A 16786-nucleotide genomic window follows, 5' to 3' on the forward strand; every position below is an offset into this window, starting at 1 on the left:
CAATAAGTCACCAGGTACCAACGGGTTCCCTGCTGAATGGTACAAAACCATGAGGGAAAGCCTTCTACCCTTGTTGGAAACCAGTTTTAATTATATCTTGAAAGGAGGACTGGTACCTCCCTCCTGGAAGGAGGCCTTCATATCTGTTTTGCCAAAGGGGGGACAGGATAGAATAAATTGCAAATCTTATAGGCCAATAAGTGTTCTGAACTCAGATTACAAACTATACACAACTATTTTGGTAAAAAGAATGGATGCTGTAATGCCTTCATTAATTGATGAAGACCGAACGGGTTTCTTGAAAAATAGACAAACCCATGATAATATTAGGAGAGCTTTACATATCATCGAACACATTAATAATAGGAAAAATAGCTCAATTTTTCTTAGCTTAGATGCTGAAAAAGCTTATGATTCAGTGAATTGGGACTTTCTCTTTCTAGTGATGAAAAGATTTGGTTTCTGTAGCGAATTTATAAAATGTTTCCAAGCTCTTTATTCTCTCCCTACTGCCAGAATAAAAATTAACGGTAGTCTCTCCAATACCATATTTTTTAGAACGCGGATGCAGGCAGGGGTGCCCAGCAAGCCCCTATCTCTTCAATTTGTTTATCGAACCCTTAGCCCAGGCTATACATCAGGAAACATCGTTGAAAGGGATTGTAATAGGAGGGGGCGAGTACAAGGTATGTCTATATGCAGACGATGTCTTGGTAACAATCACAGATCCCAGCTCAGGTGTACCAGTATTAATGAAGATGTTAGAAACATATGGCTTATATTCAGGGTATGTTCTTAATGTCAAAAAAACACAGGTTCTGACATTTAATTTCTCTCCAGACCAGACACTATTGTCAAAATTCAAATTTAAATGGAAGGCAACCACTATCAAATATTTAGGAGTGTTCCTGCCTAAAGACCTAACACAACTGTATGATATTAATTACAGTTGTACTAATAGAGAAATATACAGGGACCTCAACATTTGGAGCCTGCTCCCTCTTGACTTTGGCAACAGGATACAGATAATTAAAATGAGCATTCTTCCTAAATTACTCTATCTCTTCCTTGCTTTACCTATTCCAATTCCAGAGAAGCAGTTCAGGGAATGGAATAAACAGATTTCGAGATTCATTTGGCTTAACAAAAGACCACGGGTAAAGCTGTCTACTTTGCAGTTGCCGAAGGAAAAAGGGGGCTTGGCTCTACCTTCATTAAGGGATTACTACTTATCTGCTCAGCTGAGGTCTTTGGTGTGTTGGTGTAACCCATCCTTTTGTGCAAGGTGGAAGGCGATTGAGATGTCTCTCTCGGACACACCGATCCAGTCTAGACTTGGTCACGCAGCTTCTGAGTTGGACAATATCTTGACAGCCAGCCACTGGGTCGCTTTTACATTAAAAATATGGAGGGGAGTGGTGAAGCAGGCACAACTTCAGGAAGAGATAAAACTTCTGAGGTGGCCAGCGTACGACCCTGATTTTTTACCTGCCTCCCACGACAGTAGATTTAGACAATGGGTATGGCATGGAATTACTGCTGTGTGTTCAGTTATCGTAAAATTTTAAATTATGGCTTTTGATACCTTATGCAGGACCTACGATCTCGAGAAACAAGACTTTTTCCGATACTTGCAACTCCGTGACTATATTGGCAAAAGAATAAACAGCTGTGTCCCTGGAGACTTCTCGATTGTTAACATCTTCATTGACGCTTATGACTCCGGGAGTAACAAAGCCCTGATAAGTAAACTGTACAAATGTATGACTAAGCTCAAAAGGGACTCAACAATTTACATAAAACAAAAATGGGAAAAAGAAATGGACATTGAGATTACAGAAGATGGGTGGACACGGATTTGGGAAACAGTTTACCACAACTAACTCCAACATGTGGCGGGACTTTTGTTGGAAGAACACTATACGCTTTTTCATAACACCTAAACAAAAGTCTAAATTCAGTGCTACACCTGCGCTTTGTTGGAGAAACTGTGTAGTTAAGTCATGGCAGACCACGGACACATGTTCTGGTCCTGCCCATCCATACGGCATCCATGCATCATTGTATCTGGGATATTTTGCAGAAGATTTAGTTACAGATGATGTTTATCTCCTGAGAATTCTCTTGGCATCTGCGAAAAAGGCTATAACAAAATGCTGGCTTTGTAAAGACCCTCCCACTATAATACTTTTTACCTCTATAGTGGAAGACATCAAATTGATGGAATGTATGACTTTCACCCTGTGACTTCAGGGAGACTTGGGAAGGAGACGTTGGAGAAAATGGCTGGGCTTTACAAATTGTGGCAGCACGCTTTAATGCATAGAACTTGCAATACCAAAGTATTGATATATGTATGTGTGGATGTGCAGCTGTATGCACAGGCATATATTGTCTTCCCATGACCTCATAATATTTTGTCTTTTTTGTTTCTTTTTCTGCATAAAAATGTTCATAAATAAATAAAAAGTTTAAAAAATAAAAAAATAAAACATCCTTTCTAATGAAGACACCAGTAAGTTTAACTACTTTTTTGTGGTAAATTCTTCCTCAACAAGTATATTTAAATTGTTCTCGTGTTTAATGATAAATATTTTATTTTTATGTATGTAATCAGCAATCAGAGATCAGTGAATTCAGTTTCTAATCATGTTCATTGTGAAACATTCTTTACAGTGAGAGAGCAAGATGGACCTCATCAATTCCAGATCTATTGGTGAGTCAAAGTAAAGTAAGTAGTGACCAGTGTTGGTCAAGTTACTTGAAAAAAGTAATCAGTAACTAATTACTGATTACTTCCCCAAAAAGTAATCCCGTTACTTTACTGATTACTTATTTTCAAAAGTAATTAATTACTTAGTTACTTAGTTACTTTTTAAAAACACGATTTACAACCTGAAGAGGTAATAAAGCGATAGATCTTTCAGCCCAATTCCACTTTTCCTGCATAATCCATCATACAAAATGTAATCAAATGGAAAAGTATCTTTTCCACCTGTAAAGCCTGTAAAGCAGGACTGCGGTAGGCGGAGGTTTACCCTGGTGCAGATGTGCCGCGGTTAGTTGAAGAATCCGCGAGTTTCTCTGTGAGTTTCCCATTACGTCGTTGCGCACTCGGTGCTTGCTTGGAAGTTTAGGGGTATTTTTCGCTGTAAAAAGAAGTTTTCTTCCCACGCACGATGGACGCTAATGTTTTTGTCACTTTTTATGGAATCAAACTCAAAGTAAGGTCAGTACTTCCACGCTTTAAACGCTGCACGCTCATACTCTCTCCCACAATCGATATGTGATCCATTGTTGATCTGCACACAGCTGTTGTCACTAACGGCGCACTCGCATGCGTCACTGTCGTGAGAGATTCTCGCAAAAAATCACGGTTTTAGTAACGCAGTAACGCAGCGTTCCTATGAGAAAGTAACGGTAATCTAATTACCGTTTTTGCAATAGTAATCCCTTACTTTACTCGTTACTTGAAAAAAGTAATCAGATTACATCTCTGGTAGTGACTGGTGAATTCAGTTTTGAGACCCTTTCTAATCATGTTCATTGTGAAAATATGTTTGTTCTTCACAGGCATAATTCAAGAGCTGTGGGACCTGCGTCCCACATGTATGTATGAGTCAAAGTGATTTAAATATTTTAATAATATATGTGGATCTAACACTAAGTAGTGACTGGTGAATTCAGTTTTGAGACCCTTTCTAATCATGTTCATTGTGAAAATATGTTTGTTCTTTACAGTCAGCTACCTAAGGCTGTGGTACCTGCGTCCCAAATGTATGTATGAGTAAAAGTAATGTAATTTTTTTAATAATATATGTGGATCTAACACTAAGTAGTGACTGGTGAATTCATTTTTGAGACCCTTTCTAATCATGTTCATTGTGAAAATATGTTTGTTCTTTACAGCGAGAGAGCAAAAGCTTCAGGACCTGCGTCTCAAATTGAAGGGTGAGTCAAAGTAATGTAAATATTGTAATAATATATATGGAACTAATATGAAGTAGTGACTAGTGAATTTAGTTTTGAGACCCTTTCTAATCATGTTCATTGTGAAAATATGTTTGTTCTTCACAGGCATAATTCAAGAGCTGCGGGACCTGCGTCTCAAATTGATGGGTGAGTCAAAGTAATGTAAATATTTTAATAATATATGTGGATCTAACATTAAGTAGTGACTGGTGAATTCAGTTTTGAGACCCTTTCTAATCATGTTCATTGTGAAAATATGTTTGTTCTTCACAGGCAGCGACCAAGAGCTGTGCGACCTGAGTCTCAAATTGATGGGTGAGTCAAAGTAATGTAAATATTGTAATAATTTATATGGATCTAATATGAAGTAGTGACTGGTGAATTTAGTTTTGAGACCCTTTCTAATCATGTTCATTGTGAAAATATGTTTGTTCTTTACAGCGAGAGAGCAAAAGCTGTGGGACCTGCGTTTCAAATTGATGGGTGAGTCAAAGTAATGTAAATATTGTAATAATTTATATGGATCTAATATGAAGTAGTGACTAGTGAATTTAGTTTTGAGACCCTTTCTAATCATGTTCATTGTGAAAATATGTTTGTTCTTCACAGGCATAATTCAAGAGCTGCGGGACCTGCGTCCCACATGTATGTATGAGTCAAAGTGACGTAAATATTTTAATAATATATGTGGATCTAACACTAAGTAGTGACTGGTGAATTCAGTTTTGAGACCCTTTCTAATCATGTTCATTGTGAAAATATGTTTGTTCTTTACAGCGAGAGAGCAAAAGCTGTGGGACCTGCGTTTCAAATTGATGGGTGAGTCAAAGTAATGTAAATATTGTAGTAATATATATGGATCTAACATTAAGTAGTGACTGGTGATTTCAGTTTTGAGACCCTTTCTAATCATGTTTATTGTGAAAATGTGTTTGTTCTTCACAGGCAGCGACCAAGAGCTGCAGGACCTGCGTCTCAAATTGATGGGTGAGTCAAAGTAATGTAAATATTGTAGTAATATATATGGATCTAACATTAAGTAGTGACTGGTGATTTCAGTTTTGAGACCCTTTCTAATCATGTTTATTGTGAAAATGTGTTTGTTCTTCACAGACATAATTCAAGAGCTGTGGGACCTGCAGTGTATGTATGAGTCAAAGTACTGTAAATATTGTAATAATATATATGGATCTAATATGAAGTAGTGACTGGTGAATTTAGTTTTGAGACCCTTTCTAATCATGTTCATTGTGAAAATATGTTTGTTCTTTACAGCGAGAGAGCAAAAGCTGTGGGACCTGCGTCTCAAATTGATGGGTGAGTCAAAATAATGTAAATATTTTAATAATATATATGGATCTAACACTAAGTAGTGACTGGTGAATTCAGTTTTGAGACCCTTTCTAATCATGTTTGTTGTGAAAATGTGTTTGTTCTTCACAGACATAATTCAAGAGCTGTGGGACCTGCGTCCCAAAGGTATGTATGAGTCAAAGTACTGTAAATATTGTAATAATATATGTGGATCTAACACTAAGTAGTGACTGGTGAATTTAGTTTTGAGACCCTTTCTAATCATGTTCATTGTGAAAATATGTTTGTTCTTTACAGCGAGAGAGCAAAAGCTGTGGGACCTGAGTCTCAAATTGATGGGTGAGTCAAAGTAATGTAAATATTGTAATAATATATATGGATCTAACACTAAGTAGTGACTGGTGAATTTAGTTTTGAGACCCTTTCTAATCATGTTCATTGTGAAAATATGTTTGTTCTCCACAGACATAATTCAAGAGCTGCCGGACCTGCGTCTCAAATGTATGTATGAGTCAAAGTAATTGTTGTGTCTGTGTTTCCACATGCCGCGCTAGTTTAGAGACTTATTCCTCATGAAGAGCGCAAGACATAACAGAACATCTTCAACCGGTTTTTCACTCGCTAACGAGGGAAGTTTTGGGTCAGAACCAGCTCTTGGAGCTCACGCTCCTCACCTGACTCCAAACCCAAATCCTTCAAAGAGCAGCTGTCCTCGTAGCCTTTTTAATGACAAACTGTTACAATACACATCACAGCAACAGCACCTCCCTCTGTAAAACCCCCAAATGGTTCTAAGATAAGGCACTATGTGTGTGCATGTGTAAACATCTCTATGCATGTGAAAATGTGTGTGTGTGTGTGTGTGTGTGTGTGTGTGTGTGTGTGTGTGTGTGTGTGTGTGTGTGTGTGTGTGTGTTTGAGTGAGTGTGTGAGAATGTGTGTCTCTCTTTGTGCGTGACTTCCAACTGTTTCTAACAACATCCTTGGTCATAAAGAGGGTAATCTCCCCCACACCCAGTATATGGCCCAATTCCTGTATTGGTTCACCATGCACAACACAGTGAAGCCATACAAAGGGCAGGAAGCTTACCACACATCAAACAGAATCTTCACAAGGGATGTGTCTACAATAAAACCTCCCCCAGCACAAAGTGGCTGGAGAGGCGGCCAGAGACGAAGGAATGTCTTGATCCTATAGATTGAACTCAGACTTTACAAACTTAAGAAACACAATGACAACATTCAACAATTAGACTTAACAGTAATGTAAATATTTTAATAATATATGGATCTAACACTAAGTAGTGACTGGTGAATTCAGTTTTGAGACCTTTTCTAATCATGTTCATTGTGAAAATATGTTTGTTCTTCACAGGCAGCGACCAAGAGCTGCAGGACCTGCGTCTCAAATTGATGGGTGAGTCAAAATAATGTAAATATTGTAGTAATATATATGGATCTAACACTAAGTAGTGACTGGTGAATTCAGTTTTGAGACCCTTTCTAATCATGTTTATTGTGAAAATGTGTTTGTTCTTCACAGACATAATTCAAGAGCTGTGGGACCTGCAGTGTATGTATGAGTCAAAGTACTGTAAATATTGTAATAATATATATGGATCTAATATGAAGTAGTGACTGGTGAATTTAGTTTTGAGACCCTTTCTAATCATGTTCATTGTGAAAATATGTTTGTTCTTTACAGCGAGAGAGCAAAAGCTGTGGGACCTGCGTCTCAAATTGATGGGTGAGTCAAAGTAATGTAAATATTGTAATAATATATATGGATCTAATATGAAGTAGTGACTGGTGAATTTAGTTTTGAGACCCTTTCTAATCATGTTCATTATGAAAATATGTTTGTTCTTCACAGTCAGCGACCAAGGGCTGCAGGACCTGCGTTTCAGATTGATTGTTGAGTCAAAGTAGTTCAGTTCAATTTAATTTTATTTATACAGCGCCAAATCACAGCAAAAGTTGTTTCAAGGCACTTTATATTGAAAGATAGACCCTACAACTATATATACAGAGAAAAATCCAACAATCATATTAGAGATAGGTTGATCATACTAAAGATTTGAAGCATTAATTAATGGCAGGACGTCTTTGAGGAGTTTTGTAGGAATGGGGTCTAAAAGACACGTTGATGGTTTGGAGGAAGTAATTATTGAAGTTAAATCAGAAAGATCAATTGGAGAAAAAGACTCTAAATGAATATAAATGGTACTAAAAGTAGCTGTAGATAAAATTATATCTGTGAGATAATTATGCGTAATTTTGTCTCTAATGGTTAAAGGGATGGTTGGCTCAACAATACTCTGACTGTTTGTCAGCCTGGCTACAGTGCTGAAGAGAAACCTAGGGTTGTTCTTATTTTCTTCAATCAGTGATGATTACAGTTACAGCACATTCGGAAAGACATCTACTGTGCTAAAGTCTAATCCCCACTGCTCTGTAATCAATTATTGTAAATGTAAATGTTATCAGGAAATGACCAGACAGGAGAGGGTTTTCAGGAAACACTGTTAAATGTTCATGTTAAAACCAGATCTAGAGTGTGATTAAAGTGGTGGGTGCGTTCTTTTACATTTTGAGAGAAGCCAATTGAGTCTAATAACAAATTAAATGCCATGTTGAGGCTGTCATGTTTAGCATCTACATGGATGTTAAAATCACCCACAATAACTATTTTATCTGAGCCGAACACTAAATCAGACAGAAACTCAGTGTAAGGCCCAGGTGGACGATAGATGATAACAAGTAAGACTGGTTTCTGAGTTTTACAGCTGGGGTGGACAAGGCTAACCATCAGGCTTTCAAATGAATCAAAAGTCTGTCTTGGTCTTTGGTTGATTCATAAGCTGGTGTGGAAGATTACTGCCACACCGCCCCCTCAGCCAGCACTTGAAGAATTCTGATAGTTAGTATAACTCAGGGTTGATGATTCATCTAAACTAACATAATCATCCTGCTGTGACCAGGTTTGTGTAAGGCAGCGGAAATCGATTTGTTGATCAGTTATTAATTCATGTACCATCATAAACTTAGAAGAAAGCCTTAAGCCCTTTTTCCATTAGTACCTACTCGGATCGACTCGCCCCAGTTTGCCATGGTTTTCATGTCAAAGTACTGGGTCTGGGACCCAGTGTGTTGCGTTTTTATTAGTTATATTCTTGTTTTTCATGGTTTTGATTCTCATTATTGTTTCCTGCTTATGTTATATTCTTAGTTTCTAGTCTTTAGGTTTCTGTTACTTTGCCCTCCGCATGTTCCACGTCTCACGTCTAGTTACTCTTGTCTCTGCGCTCTGTCTTCCTTGTCAGCGTTGTCTCCTTGTTAAGTTGGCATCTCTGTGCTTGCCTTGTATTTCCTATTTTAATTTGATGGTCTTGTGTCCTGTGTTCACTGTTTTCAGTTTTGTTTCCTCTCCGCATGGTTATGTCAGATTAGTCCCAGCTGTGTTCCCCTCCTGTTTCCCATTCCCTCTTTACTCCCTGGTGTATTTAAGCCCTGTGTTTTCCAAGAAAAAGCCAAAAACACCTTGTTTTTTTTGTTTTTTTTGTCCTTACCTGGATGATTGAGCATGCATCAAGACTTCCCCCAAGAAGTAATGCCATTACTTTACTGATTACTTATTTTCAAAAGTAATTACTTAGTTACTATTTAAAACATGATTTACAACCTGAATAGGTAATAAAGCAATACATCTTTCAGCCCAATTCTACTTTTCCTGCATAACCCATATAAAACATAATCAAAAGAAAAAGTCTCTTTTTGAAACTAGTTTTATTAGTTTTAATCTTTTAACTTTATGCATCAAGCAAACATTAAATTATATGCAACATTCTCTGACTGGAAGAAGTTTGGTTAACATTTCCATATTCCATATAAAATAAAATGTTTTTTTGTGTGTTTACACTCACTCTTTCAAACAGATGCAAGTAAAACACAGCAGAAAATAAATAAAATCAAAGACTCAGCGGTCCTGTTGCTCTATTTTCACCTGTTTAGTAGGAGTGGGGCCTATGGAGGTTTGCCCTGGTGCAGGTGTGTCACAGCCGTCAGTGGAAGGATCCGGCAGTTTCTCTGTGAATTTCACATTCCCGTAGCAGCGTACTCAGTGCTTGTTCAGAGTTGAAGTTTAGGGTTTTGTTACGCTGTAAAAAGAAGTTTTCTTCCCACGCAGCGAACAGCGGACGCTAATGTTTTTGTCACTTTTTACAGAATCAAACTCAAAGTAAGGTCAGTACTTCCACGCTTTAAACGCTGCACGCTCATACTCTCTCCTGCACTCGATATATTATCCATTGTTGATCTGCACACAGCTGTTGCCACGAACGTCGCATTCACTTACGTCACTGTCATGAGACACTCTGGCAAATGAAATCACGGTTTAGTAACGCAGTAACGTATCGTGCAACAAGTAACAGTAATCGAATTACCTTTTTGCAATAGTAATCCCTTACTTTACTTGTTACTTGAAAAAAGTAATTGGATTACAGTAACGTGTTACTTCCCATCTCTGATGCCCATCTCTAAATAAGAGTTAAGTGCTTTTTTTGTGCTGAGGTGTTTTTTCTGTTCTCAAACTATTCTCGAATTAGGAGCTCAGTTTAGGTGGAGTTTTTTTTCTCTCCTCCTCTCACCTCATGTTGTGTATTTTCATTGTTTTTTTATCAGCCTAGTCCAGGGGTTAGCAACCTTTACAAACCAAAGAGCCATTTCCACGCAAAAGAAAACACTGGGAGCCGCAAATACTTTTTGACATCTAAAATGAAGATAACACTGTATATATTGTTTTTTTTACCTTTATGCTTTGTGTGAACAACTAAGGTGTGTTGCTTATGAAATCCATGAAGTGCTACAGAGAAAATTACATTTTATTTATGTAATTAACACATTTTGAACTCTTAAATAAATATAAGAAAAGGAAAGACACCCAGCTGAACTAAAATGATCCAGCAAACAAAACTGTTGTGAGCCGCCACCCATATATCGCCTTTGGGCTTTCGGAGCCTTGACCTGACTTTTAAAAAATAACTGGAAAAAAGCACTATGCTGCTAAAAGATGAAAAATAGATATTTGCAAAATTCTGCCTATATATGTATTTTACCTGGTTAATGTGTGTGGCGGGTGTGGTCTGCAGAGCCGCTGTAGGGGAGGCGGACGCACCTGAGCGGGACCTGCAATCCCGCCTCCTTGACTTAACGTCTGTGCTATCTGTGCTGTTGTGTTGGTGTGTGTCGGGCTGTGAGCTGCAAAGCTACAGCCGTCTGTGTGCGTACAGCAACCGTGTGTGAAAAGTGGTCAATAAAGAGATGCTGAAAAGCATGTTCATGCAAACATCGTCGGGTCTGCCGTGGGATGTTTACAATGGGACTTCTGCTCCTGAACCTCTGTGCACAGCGTCTGCAGATCGGGGCTTTTATCTTTACACAGGACTGTAAGCTGTCATCTGTGAGGCGTGAGCGGTGTTTGTTTTTAACATAGTTCACGGTGGAGAACAGCTGCTGACATAATGTGGACCTGAAGATCCATAATTGGCCTACCTGGGGTTGAAAGTCTCGATAAATGCATGGCGTTTCGGCAGGTATACCGGCTTCCGCGAGTGTGACGCTTATTTTGAGCGATGAAAAAATAATAGAATATAATTTTATTTTTATATTTCAATATCACAATAATCTTCCAATTTAGAACTACAAGTTAAAAAAGAACTAACATAAATAAAATACACTTCAGCTAAATACTTCTAATTTATTTTCCCAAACCACGCGGAGCCGCACTATAAGGACTAAAGAGTTGCAGGTTGCCGACCCCTGGCCTAGTCTCTGACCTGTCTCCCCAGTGTGATGTTTGTATAAAGTATCTTTGGTCAGAGGGTTTCTTTGTGAGTGCACATGCAGCAACTAGCATCCTGCCTGCTGTAACCCATAGTTTCCTTTGGGATTAAGAAAGTATTTCTGATTCTGATTCTAATGCAGCTGTTTCTGTCCTGGATGCAGTTTCCACTTTACCATCGCGCTCTTATCCATTTATGCATTAAAATTGCAAATAGTTAATACATTTCTATATTTGGGGCATTTTCTAAAGGCCTTGAAAACTGCTGCAATCAAACCCTTTTTAAAAAAAAAAAAAAAAAAGAAGAAAAGCCTAATAATTTCCCCTAGGGATCAATAAAGTACTCTGATTCTGACGTAGATGCCTCAGTAATAAGTAACCACTGACCCATTTCAAACCAAACAGTTAAAGCTGTGTCTGTACGACAGAGGTATTCGAGTATTCAAAACTTCTCTCTATCACAGGAAAACAGACGCCAACCTCCTAACCCATTGCCCTTTTTAAAAAAACATGTAATTGACATATTTCTGTCTTTTACAGGGGATTGGCAGGTATCACGCCTGAATCGTATTCGTGGACTTTTGTCACCTCTGAAGCCACTGAAACGCAGCAGCAGCTATGGATTACTGCCACCTTGGAGTGAGTTTAACTGATTTGAATCTTGAATCTGGCAATAAAGACAAAGACTTCTTTACATATGACTATAAACTGGATTGATTCCTAAGAAATATGTACAAAGGAGTTTTTATTATTTAATTTGCAGTGTTTCCTGACTGCAATGAGATGACAACACAAAAAACAGGCTTGAAGAAAAACTTGCCTGAATTGTCTGAGTGGGTCACTGGTAAGTTTCAGACTTCTTTTTTTTCCAAGTTTAACTCACTTTACTAGTTATATTCCGGTGATAAATCGGTGTGAGAGATCAAATGTGAGAACTTTTGTCATTAATTCATTTAAAAACTCAATATTTTTTAAAAAATGTTTTTACATTTAGCGCCAAATCACAACAACAGTCACCTCTAGGTGCTTTATATTGTAGGTAGATCCTACAATAACACAAAGAAATCTGAGAAAACCCAACAATCATATGACCCCCTATGAGCAAGCACTTTGGCGACAGTGGGAAGGAAAAACTCCCTTTTAACAGGAAGAAACCTCCGGCAGAACCAGGCTCAGGGAGGGGCGGGGCCATCTGCTGCGACCGGTTGGGGTGAGAGAAGGAAGACAGGATAAAAGACATGCTGTGGAAGAGAGACAGAGGTTAATAACAAGTATGATTCAATGCGGAGAGGTCTATTAACACACAGTGAGTGAGAAACGTGACTGAAAAAGAAATACTCAATGCATCATGGGAATCCCCCAGCAGCCTACACCTATTGCAGCATAACTAACTGCAACTCCCTAACTATATGCTTTAGCAAAAAGGAAAGTTTAATTATAGGAACAACAAGTAAGCCCGCAGTGCAAGAGCAAAGTAATAGGGTGATATGGTACTATAAGGTCATTAAGATAAGATGGGGCCTGATTACTAGACCTTGTATGTGAGAAGCAGGATTTTGAATTTGATTCTGGATTTTGGATCAAGTGATGGCAGACCACATAAGTGATTACTACTTTTTCTTTTGTTATTGTAATTGTTATTAATGTTAATTCAGCAGGCCGCAACTTAGCCCATATGGAAAAGATATATATAAGTCTTATAAAGTTTGTATCTGTCTTGTGTGAAACTTGTATGAAAAGCATACAAGAATGAAAACAGATATAAAATCCCTGAAAAATTATATAAATGAAACTTGTATGTTTTGGATACTTCCTAAAACAATATATGAAAGTAATGAGAAAGTGGCCACTTTCATGAGTAAATCATATAAGCCTTATATGATTCACTATATGAAGCAAGCCAAATCTGATGCAAGTCTTTTGCACGTTTTTTCTATTTCTTTTCCATATGGGAGACCTTGGTAGTGCAAACATGAAATACTGGTATGCTTGCTACTCTTTACCTTTTAAAAAGGAAATTCATTCTGTTACTTTAGTAATTTGTTGCACTATTCATTACTTCACTTTTGTATTACTCTGCAAAAAACTGTTGTATTTAAATACGTACTGTCGTATTATCATTTAACAATGTAAACCTTCAGTTGCACGTGCCAATATCCCTTGAAAGAAGGAGCCAAATCCCCATCCTAATGATGACTTACAGCCTTTGAATTTTTAAGTTTCAACAGCAATTTGACGCTTTAAAGCAAAGCTAAAAAAGAGCCTCACCTTCAACATCACTATGAGTTCTTCTCTGGTTTAATATTAGCATGTTGTCTATGCAGATATTTGCCAAGAGCTCATGTTGTGTCAGCAGTAAAATGCAGATATTTCTGTTCTAGATGCAGTCTATAGTTTACTACCGCATTGTGGTACACCATTACGTACAGTCCTTCGGCATCAGTTCGTTCACACACTCACTGCAGTAAAACTGGATGATGGTTAAAGTGCTTTTTTATTCTGACCACTTTTCTGTTTAAGTAATTTCTGTCTAAAATTCATACTCTGATGGATGTATCAAATAGCAACTTGGGGTTAGTATCTTATCAGACTGGAACAGACAGGGACTGAACCACCAACCTTCCGAATAGTAGGTGACCTGCTCTATTTCCTGAGCTAAAGTCACTCCATTATTGTTAGTTTCACAGACCACTAAAGTCTGTGGGAGGATGCTAGAGATTTGGTGGTTGTGTAATTGCATATTCAGTCAGGAAGCAATGGCTCATGTCCCATTTCAACCTTTGTGTTTATACACAAAATTTTGATTTCTATTTCCCCTCCATGATGTTTAACAGTTTGGTTTTGTTTTCTTTACTTCTACTAGCTGGAATTTTTTATTTAGGTTTTGAAAACTACTTTTTTGGATTCGGAAAAAGATCATGGTTTGGATTAAGATCTAGCACTACACAATATTAACTTTATATGTTGAAAAGTTGAGTTATGAGTGGCAGCCAAGTTTCAATCATGCAGTTACCTAATGAATCTTGCATCACCACCCAACAGAGATTCATGACTTTGTATTCGTTGCCATCCCACAAAAGAACACAGTCAGGGGTGGAGGGTTCACTCCTTTTCCTTCTGTAGTTTTTCAAATATAGACAAGCATAGTAAAAAAACAGATTAATACCTGTAGTTCATACATGTAGGCTTTCATTTATCTTGGATTGTTAACAGACATAATCATGAATCACAGGTTAGGTTGCTGACTTGCTTTCTAGTTCTTTTCAAATCTGTCACGGCTATCGGGGTGAGCCATGTGGAGAAAATAAATGAGGACCAAAGAGCAGGCACTCGCTGAGATGCGACGGTGGTTTATTGTAAAATAAAACACAAGGTGAAAATGGCGGAATGGAACTAAAGGTAACCTAAACTGGAAGAACCTAAACCTAAGATTACACACAGGTGGGGAACAAAGCTGGAAATAATTGACAAGACAAAGCATGGGAAGCAAAACTGAATACACTCACATGAGACACGGACCTTCACAATAAAACAGGAAACAATTCAGAAGGACGCTGACTTGACACCAAACTAAACGTACACTAAACACGAGGGCACAAGACACCAAACCTCAGAACAAAACCCTAAACCATAATAAACTAAAACAAAGGATATAAAATTCAAAACAAGATAACAAAAGAATCAGAACATAAATCATAATACAGAAGAATACCAAAACATAAGGAACTGAAAATGCTGAGTCAAAATGACCCAGAACCCTAACAAAATCAGTGTCTGGGTTGACTGCACTTCAGCTTGTACACTGTTATTAACATCTGCTCCTACAGTTAGAGCATCGTGTCACAAACTATTAGTGTGTGTGTGTGTGTGTGTGTGTGTGTGTGTGTGTGTGTGTGTGTGTGTGTGTGTGTGTGTGTGTGTGTGTGTGAGAGAGAGAGAAAGTGCGAAAGAAATGGAGTATGCATGGCTGAGTAAGAAACACGCTGTAAACCAGTTCCCTCATCCAGGTCTCATGCCTTTATTTTCCCTGTGTTCTGTGTTTTAGTTTGCCCAATTTAGTTAGTCAGTCTCAGTTCTTATTTTACCTTTATTGTATAATGTCTTCCAGCCACTAATAAACGACTCGCCTTTTGTTTAATACCACTCTCATCCTCAAGTGTCTGCATTTGGTTCCTACACCTTTCTCCATACCATCTGCTATTGCAAACCAAGACAGCAGACCACATACTCTTTACGATTTACTGGTGCTTGTAGTAAATTTCTTAGACAGAATTTTAAAGATTGTTTTTTTTTTTCTTTTACCCAGAGAATAAACTATTCTCTTTTTTCACAGCTGAGGAGGAGGGCCAAAAGCATTCCACAGAATTCCACAAGTTCAAGGAACAATACATCAAGGACCCTGCAGATCAGGCTGCAGCTGCAGCTTAAATACAACAAACACACAACATCAGCAGTAACCCTGTCTCCCAAATAATGTACACATGTGAAATTTTTGGTGTTTTATTTGATTTGTTTGTTTGTTTTTTTCCTTTCAGTTCAAGGGAGATACTTCTATACTTCAAAGCATACTGTTTTAATAGCTACATGCTAAATTAGATTACATTAACTGCAGAATATTGAATCCCATCTGATAATGTAAAATATGGGTGTCAAAACACAAGGAAAAAAACAGATTGGTTTTTTACGTAGTAAACATATACTGGAATTATACTACCAACATGTTTTTAAAAAATGATATTGCTAGTACAAGAAACAGACACAACAAACCTAACCATGTTAGCAAAAGCCTTACATTTGATACATAATGCACATTAAATAATTGTAATCTTTAGGAGACAGGGTTGCAAATGTTGATCTTAAAGGCAGGATTTTAAAAGTAGCAGTGATAGATGTAAACACATCTACTTAAAAGAAGGAGGAATTTTAAACACAAAAGATTGGCAACATGAGCAGTATAATTTAGGAATAAGTGGAAAATGAAAAATTTAATTTTAATAAATATTTCAGAAAACATTTACTTAAAAAAGAATTAAAGGAAAGCTAGTAAATCATACAGTCAAAATGACCGAGTGTGCAAATACAGCCCCAGACCAAGTCAGAAGCCTAATCACTATTAGTTTAAATTAGGCAACAAATTCTCCAACTTTAAAATTACTTGTTACTTTTGTTTTACACTGTTTTCTTGCTTTTCTTGTTTTGTCTTTGGATTCAATGGTTTAGATTTAGCCAACTAGAATTACTTTTAGGGCCAACTTAACAATAACTACACTTATTTTTATGAAATCTATTTTTCCCATATCTTAGCAGTTTTAAGACTTAAATTAAGTATTCAAAAGTCTTAAGGCATCTCACTTCCTATTAAGGCTTTATTTTTCGATAAATGACTTAAAGGACTGTTAAGACTGTCAAATGCTCTGCGTTAACCCCTTTTCTTTCTGACACTTTTCATTTTGTTGTTTACTAACTGACCATATCTCTCAAAAAGTAGGTCACCCCTTCAAAGTCTAACATCACTGCCACATCAATGTTTGACCAAGTCTTACCTTAAAACAGTGTCCAAATGTATCCTTATTCATTTTTAAAGTGTGCGTGAGGTGTGTACGTTAACAGTTCAAGCCCACCATGTCCCGTTCCGCATTGTTTTTCACGTCATATTCAGAA

The 16786-nt window shown here is 37.5% G+C and overlaps 1 protein-coding gene across 5 annotated transcripts in view; it reads left to right on the forward strand.

Moving 5' to 3' along the window:
* The window catches only part of LOC120737486 (golgin subfamily A member 6-like protein 1), a 35563-nt gene extending 19556 nt beyond the window's left edge, over positions 1-16007 (forward strand). The window contains exons 1-23 of one of the 5 annotated variants that reach the window (XM_040038218.1): positions 598-686; positions 2677-2716; positions 3574-3609; positions 3742-3777; positions 3910-3951; positions 4078-4119; positions 4246-4287; positions 4414-4455; positions 4582-4617; positions 4750-4791; positions 4918-4959; positions 5086-5115; positions 5248-5289; positions 5416-5451; positions 5584-5625; positions 5752-5787; positions 6662-6703; positions 6830-6859; positions 6992-7033; positions 7160-7201; positions 11666-11764; positions 11889-11969; positions 15459-16007. In XM_040038218.1, the coding sequence (XP_039894152.1) occupies positions 2689-2716; positions 3574-3609; positions 3742-3777; positions 3910-3951; positions 4078-4119; positions 4246-4287; positions 4414-4455; positions 4582-4617; positions 4750-4791; positions 4918-4959; positions 5086-5115; positions 5248-5289; positions 5416-5451; positions 5584-5625; positions 5752-5787; positions 6662-6703; positions 6830-6859; positions 6992-7033; positions 7160-7201; positions 11666-11764; positions 11889-11969; positions 15459-15553 (1005 nt within the window). In that variant the 5' untranslated portion in view covers positions 598-686; positions 2677-2688 and the 3' untranslated portion in view covers positions 15554-16007. Of the gene's footprint in view, positions 1-597; positions 687-2676; positions 2717-3573; positions 3610-3741; positions 3778-3909; positions 3952-4077; positions 4120-4245; positions 4288-4413; positions 4456-4581; positions 4618-4749; positions 4792-4917; positions 4960-5085; positions 5116-5247; positions 5290-5415; positions 5452-5583; positions 5626-5751; positions 5788-6661; positions 6704-6829; positions 6860-6991; positions 7034-7159; positions 7202-11665; positions 11765-11888; positions 11970-15458 lie in introns of those variants that run through there. The other 4 variants (XM_040038219.1, XM_040038220.1, XM_040038222.1 and 1 more) reach the window with 4 other exon arrangements.
* Positions 16008-16786: the final 779 nt, after the last annotated feature.

The sequence above is a fragment of the Simochromis diagramma genome, unplaced genomic scaffold (genome assembly GCF_900408965.1).
Source record: "Simochromis diagramma unplaced genomic scaffold, fSimDia1.1 OVJJ01000722.1, whole genome shotgun sequence".
Classification (NCBI taxonomy): Eukaryota; Metazoa; Chordata; class Actinopteri; order Cichliformes; family Cichlidae; genus Simochromis; species Simochromis diagramma.